Source organism: Pezoporus wallicus, unplaced genomic scaffold, assembly GCF_028554395.1.
Source record: "Pezoporus wallicus isolate ANWC-B61680 ecotype Strahan unplaced genomic scaffold, APGP_CSIRO_Pwel_v1 contig_6094, whole genome shotgun sequence".
NCBI lineage: Eukaryota > Metazoa > Chordata > Aves > Psittaciformes > Psittacidae > Pezoporus > Pezoporus wallicus.
The window spans coordinates 795,286-805,445 of NW_026635941.1; the positions used below are offsets into that span (position 1 = coordinate 795,286).

The following is a 10,160-nucleotide window of genomic DNA, read 5'->3' on the forward strand; positions in this document are numbered from 1 at the left end:
TTAGTTTCCTAATGTACTGAAATTACTCTGTCAATTGTTGATTAATACAGAAAATGATGTTGATATTATTGAGAAATATGCTTGTTCTTCTGCTCAGCTGTAGGAAAACCAGGCAGTATGGAAACCTGAGCAGGGTAAGACAATGGAAGAGAAGCTCTTTTTGTTACATACACCTTGGTAAATTTTCTAAAATCACCATTTGTTTAGTTATCCAGTAGGGAAGTGAGACTTGAAGAAAAATACTTCATCCGCTCTATTACTCTGAAACAAATTTTTCATGTGACTCAGAACATTCCAATAACTAAGGTTTTGTAAACATGGGTATTATTCTTTCTAGACTTTTGAATAAGCAAATGCTGTAATCAGAAATCCATTCAAATTAATATTGAAAAATTGCTCTGGCTACATTGCCTCAATTTTAGCTTGAATGTTTCTAGCACAAGACGTGGGAATTTTGCATGGTTTTGGGCAGACTAATTTCTTGTTGTCCTTTTTGCTTCTGGTCATATCAGTAATGCAGACTTGATCATTTGAAGACATTCAGTTATGTAAAGCATTTTTTCTACAGCACTATTTTGGCACAGGTGTTATAATACAATGTAAATGTGAATGTACAGCGTCAAATAGCTTAAAATTATCCAGTGGCACTTGGCATATGTGCAAATGTGCCGTGGCCACATTTTGCGAACTCAGCTTTTCTTTGTATTGACATGGTGAGCACAGCTCCCAGTTCCCCAATTTCTTGGTGCCCAGTACCTATCACATTGAACATGAATGCCCAGTGTTCCCACGCTCTAAGCTATACTGTTATTTCACACACAAGGGATACACCAGGATATCACACATCCTTCCTCAGTTCTGCACAATACTGCAAGACTGTACTTCAACACTGAGCATAAGTCATCCTCACACCCTTGAGGTTGCAGGGTTCATCTAACCCATTACAACTAATCCTCATTGCCTTGCTAGGAGGCTGGATGTGGTGGACCCCATATAACAACAGGTCCTTCAAGTGGTGCAAAGAGGGTGCTTTGCGGGCTGGGGCTGGTGTGGAGAAGTGCTGAGTGGGAGTGCAGTAGCAGTTAAGAGCAAGCATAATTATATGGAGAAGAGAACAGAGAGGAGTTGAGGGAGGCACAGGTGGTAGCCTGGGGGAGGTTAAGTGAGGAGGACCAAAGAGGAAGCTTTTATATAACTATGTGTCATTCAGGAGGAAGGTGAAGGTGAGCTTTGACAAACAGACCAAACTTTACCTGCAGAGCAATAGCAGAGCTGATTTGACAGTTCCTGTACTCTCTAACAGACCTCTGTGGCTTCTTGTATGACATCAGCAACCAGCAGGTTTCTCAGTATTTTTTCTATATAGCCTCTCTCATCCTGTCTTTGCTTTGGTCCTGTTGCTTGGATCCTGACCCCCAAAAGTAAGAAGTTGAAAGGCTTTTTTTTTCCGGCTTTTTTTTTTTGTTTGTTTGGTTTGTGGTTTTGTTTTTCCAGAATTTGAGGTGTCTGAGGAAATTTGGTTGCATTCTTTAGTAACTTACCTTTTCCGCTAGAGCTGGGAGACAGAAGTTAGTCTTTTAATTGAGTTATTTTGCTGGTGAATGACCATCTTTCCTTTGTAAGCATGGCATTCAGGGGACTGAGTTTAGACAGTCAAGGAATCTGGGCTGATTTGTACTACATTTGGGTGATGGTTTTGAGGAAATTAAATTGGGGGGGGGGTATTGGTTGGTTTTGATTTTTTTCCAAATTTATCACAAGCTTGTTAAGCTCATCAAGTCCAAGTAATGTGCCAGGCACTTAGGCTTTCTTAATGAGATACGTGACATGCATTCTATTACTGCCTGCAGTGAGACAAGAACAGCAACAAAACTGTAAAATTCGAACTTCTGTCTTATTAGTATCACCTAAAGTTTTATAATGTCTCTGGAATGCAGTGGGTCATACAGACTGTTGTCTTTTCTTCATTTCTGCCTAGTCTGATGATTCTTTTGTGGCACAATGTAAAAAGTACACATAGTTAGAGAAGTTACTTTTAGTTGTAAATAAAGATGAAGGATGTAGTTTTGCCAGTATATGAGCTATAAACAAATAAATAAACAAACATGCTTTTATAGTTTAACTTCCATCATTGAAAACAGTAGGGAGAGACCAGCTTCAGTATCATAGGTACTACAGTGCTAATTCTCAAACTGTTTCCAACATGAATTTTTTCTTCAGAAAAGCAAAGACAAGAATAAAGAAAGCAAAGGACTAATGAGGGAGAGAGGCGACATTTTGTTATTAAGGCAAACTCTAAATAAAACTTGTTCTCCCCCCAGTCTGTTTTTAAACTGCTCTAAGACCTTCATTTCTGGTGCGTCCAGACTACCTATAGAATAATTACTATATTTTGCTTCTCTTTAATGTGTCAAGTTGCAGGGACAATTTTCAACCCTCTTCCCTTTTCTCATGTAAGAAAATGCCTAAATAGTACCTTGGTGTACGAAATTATATGGTAATCTTAATAAGTTTCATATTTTGACTTCTGTATGACCCTAAGTAACTAGGCAATGTGTATGGAAGTTACAGATGTTGAAAATGTACACTGATTTTATTATATATTTGTTGCAGGTATTACTATGATGGAGACATGATCTGCAAAGTGCAAGGCAAGAGGTTTGTGTACAAATTCGTCTGCGACTTGAAAACTCTCATTGGATACAGCGCAGGGGAGTTGAATCGGTTGGTCACGGAATGTGAGCAGAAGAAACTCGCCAAGATGCAGCTCCATGGCATTGCACAGCCAGTTACAGCGGTGGCACTAGCTACAGCATCCCTGCAAACAGAGAAAGATAATTAAGCACTAGGAACTGAAAGTGGAAACCTGAGGCCTTTCCTATATAACCAGAGCAGGTGCTGCTCTTACCTTTGTCAGAATTAGAAACTACTTTTGTTTCTTGACAATACAAAAAAAATAGAGCATGATTTTCTATAAAGAACTGGGACTTGCATAAATTTGGATCCTTTAACAGCATTTATTTCAATATAAGTTAAGGGATCACCACAGCTTCTGCAGCTTTAAGCCAGGGCCTCTGTGGTATGCCATCTGAAATCGGCGAGGAAGGTGGAACTAGTCAGCGCTCTGTGTCCACAGCTGTACAAAGTAATTCTTGCAGCACTTTTTACAAAAATGGAGTCCCTGCAGAAAGCAGGCTGATCAGTTGCGTGAACTCAGTCCTTTCCAGTCTTTTGTTCTCTGCTGAACTACCAAATGGCGTTCGATACTTTCAGAGTTAAATATGTTCATTATTTGCATTTAATCAAGCAGAACCAAGAGGCTCATTAAACGTTACAAAGCATCAGGTTCTTAAAATAGCTTCTGTGTTTATAAGCAAGGGAAACTAAGAGTAGAGAGAACTGGAGATCAGTGCTGAAGGAAATCCGGGTTTAGATCTGGCTTAGGTGAAAAGCCAATTATGAGTATTTCATTGTAATATGTAGATAACATGCATATATGCGGGCAAATACTTCCCTGTTTTGAAAAACACTGTTAAGGCTAGCCATTTAGAAAAAAGTGAAGACAAATATCTACCCCACTGCCACCCCCATCAAGTGATTTTAAAACTTGAGAATGTTGCCCTCACCCAAAGAGTAGTTTGGGGGGGGGGAGGGGGAGGGGGCAGTAAATACTCTGTTCTGCAAGGTGCTTATACCTGCTCGGTAGTCAGCCTTACTAACTGAAGACTTACGTTAATCACAGTCAGTAGTCCCTGTTTAGAAACAAAATGCAAGTTGAAAATAGTTTTACAGAGAACTGAAGTTTGATTTCCAAATTATTGTACAGTCTGACATATATTGAAATAGAAAGATGTGTGTTTTATTTAAAATCAGTTTCTTTCTGAACTTCAAGTGGTGTTTTTGGAAGCTTCACAAGCCAAATGCATGCTTCAGAGCTGGGTGCAATTTGAAGTCTGGATGATGAATAGAAATAGTTGGAATGTATCGTGAATTCTGCACTACGGAGAGTACTTTGTGCAAACTTTCACATGCAGTAAAAAGTAGGCTGCAGCTTTTGAGCTTCTGTACTGATGCCTATCAGACTGTTTCTTTTGGTGGCTGAAAATTATGCGATTTTAGGTTTGGTTTTGCCTCTTCATGTTGTTAAACAGTGTAAGTATTATGTCACCAATGCATTTTTTCCACTTTTCTCTAAGTAATCCCCCTCTGGTAACAATTAAAATGCAAATGTATAAGGGAAACCTTTTAATTCTGTGGGGGATCAAGCTGCTCTTACACCTTACATGAAAAGTGTTTGTACAGTGACGTTCTAAACAAAATGTGTTTATACTGAGTAGTGAGAGCACTGGGCTGTTGCTCTTGATCTGGAAAGGAGTGGTCATGCTTGCAGGCAGAGGTCAAAGTACACAGAAGACTTGTGTATTTTAAAGATGCATTGAGGGCAAAACTGTTTATAGGTGGATATTCACCTGCAGATAGTTTTTGTTTAACAAGAAATCTTGCATGTAGGTCTGGCCTACTTTTATTATCATCATCACCATGATTCTGAATTTTTTTTTTTTGCCAGGTTCTTTCAGTAACTCTTGATATCATTTTCATTTCTGAGCTCTTAAAGCACTTCACCTACGGAGTATGCTGGGTTTATTTTGTGTTTGAAAAAAATCTTAAGCCCTGAGCAAAACAGTAAATGCGTCTGTCACAAGAAGTCAGCCATCAATCCATTCATTACTGATACAGTAGCCTGATTCCACCAGTTGGCAAGTGTTTGACTTACGCAAGTAGATGCAGGTTCACTTGAATCAAAGATTTAAAATGAAGCCAATAGTTCAGTGGCAGCAATGATGTGTGTAACACTGCTCTGTTACAAGTTTGATACAAGTCACTAGTTTTGTTTAGCAGAGTTCATGGAGGCCTTTTTATTTAAAATACAGTATAAAAAGAAGAGAAGCTTAAAATATCAGCTATCTGGATCAAACTGGGCTATGGGAGGATTAACTAGCAGCAAAATTGAAAGCTGGTTATCAATACTTTATTCCCCTGAATAGACTTGTTACATGGTAAGCCCTCTAGGGGAAACGTCTGGTATACCACATTTTCTTTGTAAATACACCGGATTATTTTGCAGCTTTTCAGTAGGTGTGACAGTTCTTTGGGTTCTTCATTGTGGGATCACCTCCTTTTCCACCGTGTTCTAATTAGCAAAGAAGGAATCTTTCAAATGGTGTAAAATCACTGTCACATTCTCTGTATCCGAGGGAGAAATCTGTGACTAACTTGATGTCTTCAATAAAATAAAAGATGTAGAATATATTGTCAAAGGTGGTTCTGTTGCTGCCAGAAGGAAAACATAGAAAGAATATTCCCAATTTTTTGTAAAACAGAAGGGTTTTTGCATAATTTTTACTCTTTAAATAAAGACAGTTATACTCTGCTAATAATTATGTATTTCTTTTGTGTTTTGCATTTTTTTTGGTAATTTTACATGAAACAATTATTTTCTATTTTTACTCTGATAAAATATTTGTGCATAAAATGTCAATATAGTAAAATAAAAATGTTATACAGTTAATGCCTATTGACTTAATTTTTCAGAAAGCCATTAGCAGTGTTGTTCAGGTGTAAGCAGTTTCAGGATGAATACATGCACTTCATTCTCATTACACTTAAGATCATAAGCTACTTGGAGGATGATGAATACATGCACTTCATTCTCATTACACTTAAGATCATAAGCTACTTGGAGGATGAAGGCAGACTTTTCTGGAGATGCATCTTCTTTGACATAATACTTGCCTCTGTGTTTCTACTTTTAAACTGGGACTCTCTGTCCTTCATTACTGTGACAGCTTTCTTGAACATCTTAATTGTAAATCTCAGAATGGTGCTTTGATAAAACTAATGATGAAGACTTAACAGCAGGCCCAAATGGTGCCCTGTAAAATAGGTTTATGCTTTTAGCAGTGTTTAAATTGGAAAGGTTCACATTGAGCTGTAAAATTTGGACTTTGTTTCATTCTTGCAAACAGCTCCACTTACATCATGTGGCCAAGTAACTCAGTTGCTGGTACTTGCCTTGTTAAAAAGAAGATAAAATTCTGATTATACTGTTAACTACCTTTTATTGAAATCAAGTCTCAATAGAAGTATTCTCATTATAACTCTGAACTCCTCCATCTGGACTGCCAAATTCAAGACTGAAATATTTTGTCATCTTTAGACCTACCAGATCACTTGATTTCAAAATGTTTATGTTTAGCTTAGCAGCAACAAGATGTAATGGACTGAAAATAATTTTTTAGAACACTTCAGTAATTTGTTGGCCTTCATTTAAAGTGCACTTGCAACCATTCAGTAGCTTATTAATGGAGGACCTTTTATTTGTGTTTATGGTTATTAGTATATTTATGCCAGTGTGAGTTTATTTTGGGATTCCTATTCTCAGACTGAAATTTTTATTGGAACAATACAGGGAATTGCAAACTAACAGCTTGCAATTAGCAATTTGAAGCAAAACAATCTGACTTGGGACTCCATTGCCTGATAACCAAAGCAGGATGATACAAGGTGCGTTTGTGCGAGTTTATGGGGAATGTTTTTCAAGATGATACGTACTCTTAAAGGTTGTGGGTTTAATATAGCTGTATCAGGACTTCACAATATGTTTGGTTTGATACTGTATAAATATGTTTTTCTTTTAGAAAAGCAATTCTTAATATGGTTGATGGTAAAGAGAAGATTACTTAGTAATTAAAGGAGATGAGTTGTTTTGAGAGGTTTTGAGAGTTGTAATGTGGAACCCAATACATCAGACATGACTCAATTACATTTTGCATCATTATTTCAGGATTAGAGCCCACAGCATCAAACCCGGCACCAAACTGAAATTTTAACTTCTTCTAATTTTAGAGTATTGACATCTCAGCCATTAATAATTGGAAACAAAGGTTAAAAAATGCTGAGGAGGAAGAAACAAATATAGAGTGTCCACCTTTAATTAATTGTTCTTTACTCATGGAACTGTTCTGCTGGAAACCAGAATTAAATGGTGCTAATGTGAGTGGCATCAGAAGATACGTCTGTAACCTGTGAAACAGTTCTCATCGTTTGTGATTCATGACACACAACATCCAAGTAAGTTCTTTGGCTATGATGGGAAAGAAAGAATACAAAGATAATTATTGATCGTAATTGTAAGCAACTTAATGCAGTAATAAAGTCACTTTAAAAGGAGAGGTAGCATTCAGAAGCACTTGGAATCCTCGTGTAAATGGTTGTCTCATGTTACCAGAAACAGCCTAAAACTACTTGCAGTGCACTACTTTTCAATTGTCTGACAGATCATGACTTACAGAATGGCTGGACACCAGGTAGGAAGAAAAATCCAGTTCATAGACATTTTCAGGTTGAAGTGATTGTTCCACAACAAGCAGGAAAAATGCTTGTTTAGTTTAGCAGAGCTTTGGCGAGTGTGGAAACATACTGTTACTGAACTGCTTCAAGTATTTACTACAAATGACCTAAATGAGTGGGGAGTCTTTAGTATTAAAAAACACCGTTGTCTGTAATACATCTGATATCTTAAGGCACCTTTTTTTTTTTTTTTTTCCTTTCCTTTGCAACCTCCCTTGTGACCTACCTAAATGGAAGAAATTAGCATTTAGGAGTCCTGGGTGGGCTGTGTATCGGAATTCACTAGTCAAAGTAAATACCCCCATCAACAAATCACTAAAGTTAAATATATTGTAATGCAAGACTGTGTAATATATCAATTATACATTATAATTGAAGCAAACATGGATAGCACTAAGCAAACTGTTTCTTAGAAATTAGAAGATTTGTTGTTTATTTGACGTTCCGCCCAGTTAGGGAAAGGTATTTTGGGATGAAAAATGTTAGTTAGCTGCTTACCCGTTCATCCCAGTAAGCTTAGGGTTTTCAAGAGTCTCGGTTTCAAGGGCTCTGCAGAAGCAGCTTCATAGTACCTGAGTTTGCAGAAAACTTCAGCTGCAGATGATGATGAGAAACCAGTATGTTTAAAAATAAACTTGTAAGAGTGAAAGCTGCAAAGAGTGTGCATGGAAAAAACGAGCCTGCAAAGGTAAGAATACAAGAGATGAGATTTAATGAGATTAACTAGGAGGAAAGACACCTGCAGGGTGCAGTGCTTTAAACTTCATGCTTAGGACAGAATAGGTATGAAGTATTTTTCTCCCCCATGAAGGGAATGTATTATTGCAGGAACTCAAAGCAGTGTTATTCCCAAAATGGAGCACACACCCTGCCTCCTAAGGCATGCCGATGTGCTTGGCTTCACAGAAACTGCCTTATGCCCCATGGAAGGAGCCCACGATACCAACCTTGCGACTTCCATTTCCCCATTGAGAAAGAGAAGAGGGGTTGAGCCCGTGAACATGCAAAACTCACTCTGCAACTGGAGCCTCTTCTGGCTCTCGTGTGCTAAAAGCAGCTGAGGGAGGCAGAGCTGATGGGCAAGCAGTTTGGCTAACAATCATGAATTAGTAAGATGACCTGAGCTGTACCCAGCAAGGAACTAGAGCTGTAATGGGAGCTTGAACTTGTCCTCAGGAATAATTCACCAGGCCTGAAGTGAGCTCTAAGAACATGGGGAGAAAGTCACCTCTGGAATGCTTTTAGTGTAGCAGGGGTTTTATGGAGAAGAGTTTGTCTTTCCTGCTCTACCAACTTTTCAACCGATGGGCCAGTTACATCTAAACTGCAAACGATAAAGGAAGAGCTAAGTAAGTGTGATCATGCTCAAATTACTGTGCCTAGGTAGGAAAATAAAGCATGATTCAGACTTTCTGCAATCAGCTATGTTCTGTCCACTGGCCACTTGCTGAATTTTGCCCAGCTGGAAAAGCAGGAAAAAAATCAGAGCTGCGGTTCATGGGCATGCGTGTGTTGGGATGGAAAGACCTCAGTGACTTGGGGAAACAGGGTTCAATAACTAGTTTAAGTGTTATTCCTGAAATATTTTGTCAAAAGGAGGCTATTTCTTCAAGGAGAGGCAGTAATGACCTAGAGCACAGCACCATGGTGATGGCTGCTTTAGGACCCTAAACTGAAAAACAGCAATATTAATTAATTTCTGAAAGCAGTTGCATAAAGCCTATAAAACCAGACAAGTGGCAATAGAGATGTTTTTCTCTGGAGCTGAAGGGTGGCTAGACCATGGTGTCAAGTACAGAGATGGTCTTCTCGTGGATGTTCTGCCGAGGTAATCAAAGGGGCTTTGCACAGGACTGGAGTAAAACTGGTTGAGAGACTGAACATGTCCTGACAGAAAAGTGCTGTGCAAGCTCATAAATGTATATACATTTATTATATATATATATATGTATATATGGGGGGTGGGTGTCCCTCTAGCTTTGCTTGGTCAGATAGTATTGTGCCCTTTGACTGCACTATGCAGTAGACAAAACTGAAACAGGTAAGTGCTTTTATTTTTAAGGCAGACTGAAGAGACAAATGGAGGGAAGGAACAAGACTTCTTCCTTAGAGGTGCAAAGCTGCTCAGAAATATCAGCTGGGAGGCTGGATGTGTTACTTAATAGACTGAATATAAGTGCAGGTAAAGCAGTGGTGTTGGCTGAAGGGGCAGGCAAGCCAGAGGGGAGGGAAACAGAGCCATCATGGAAGATCAAAAGCGCAGGGAAGCAAAGAAACTCCTGACTCAGCCGAAACAGCTCTGAAAGGCTGTGACAGCCATAGCTGCTGCTCGCTGGCAGGGAGCAGCCTGGTACTGAATGCCAAGGGACTGTCTCCTGCTGGCCCCATATCTCAGAGAGCCTCTGTAACTAAACCAGATGGTGTTAAGGTAGTCCTTGATTACATCCTCACTAGCTGCTGACCAAAGCAACTGGCATTGATCATCCCCTGGGGCCAGGAACTGTAAACAGATAAAAGGCAGGTTTTCATCTTTCATTTTCAGCAGTGTACACCTGGAAACAGTTCTCCTCTCGCTATCTATCTGGGTTCCAGTGAAGGGTTTGGAAAAACCTGCTCTAATGACACTTCAGGCATTCTGTGCAGAATTATTTTCACTATCAGCTAACAGATATGTCCGGAGAGCAGTGATCCCAGGGAGCAGGCATCTTCCGACAGGCTGCTGCATTACAGTGTTATTCAGTGAGGCATTT

At 39.0% G+C, this 10,160-nt stretch overlaps 1 protein-coding gene across 2 annotated transcripts in view; it reads left to right on the forward strand.

The window, feature by feature from the left end:
- Window positions 1-5,569, forward strand: part of GABPA (GA binding protein transcription factor subunit alpha) — a 27,628-nt gene extending 22,059 nt beyond the window's left edge. For both annotated transcript variants that reach the window (XM_057398701.1, XM_057398700.1), the window contains one exon: window positions 2,614-5,569. In XM_057398701.1, coding sequence (XP_057254684.1) covers window positions 2,614-2,842 — 229 coding nt within the window. In that variant the 3' untranslated portion in view covers window positions 2,843-5,569. The remainder of the gene's footprint in view (window positions 1-2,613) is intronic.
- The last annotated feature ends 4,591 nt before the right edge of the window (window positions 5,570-10,160 follow it).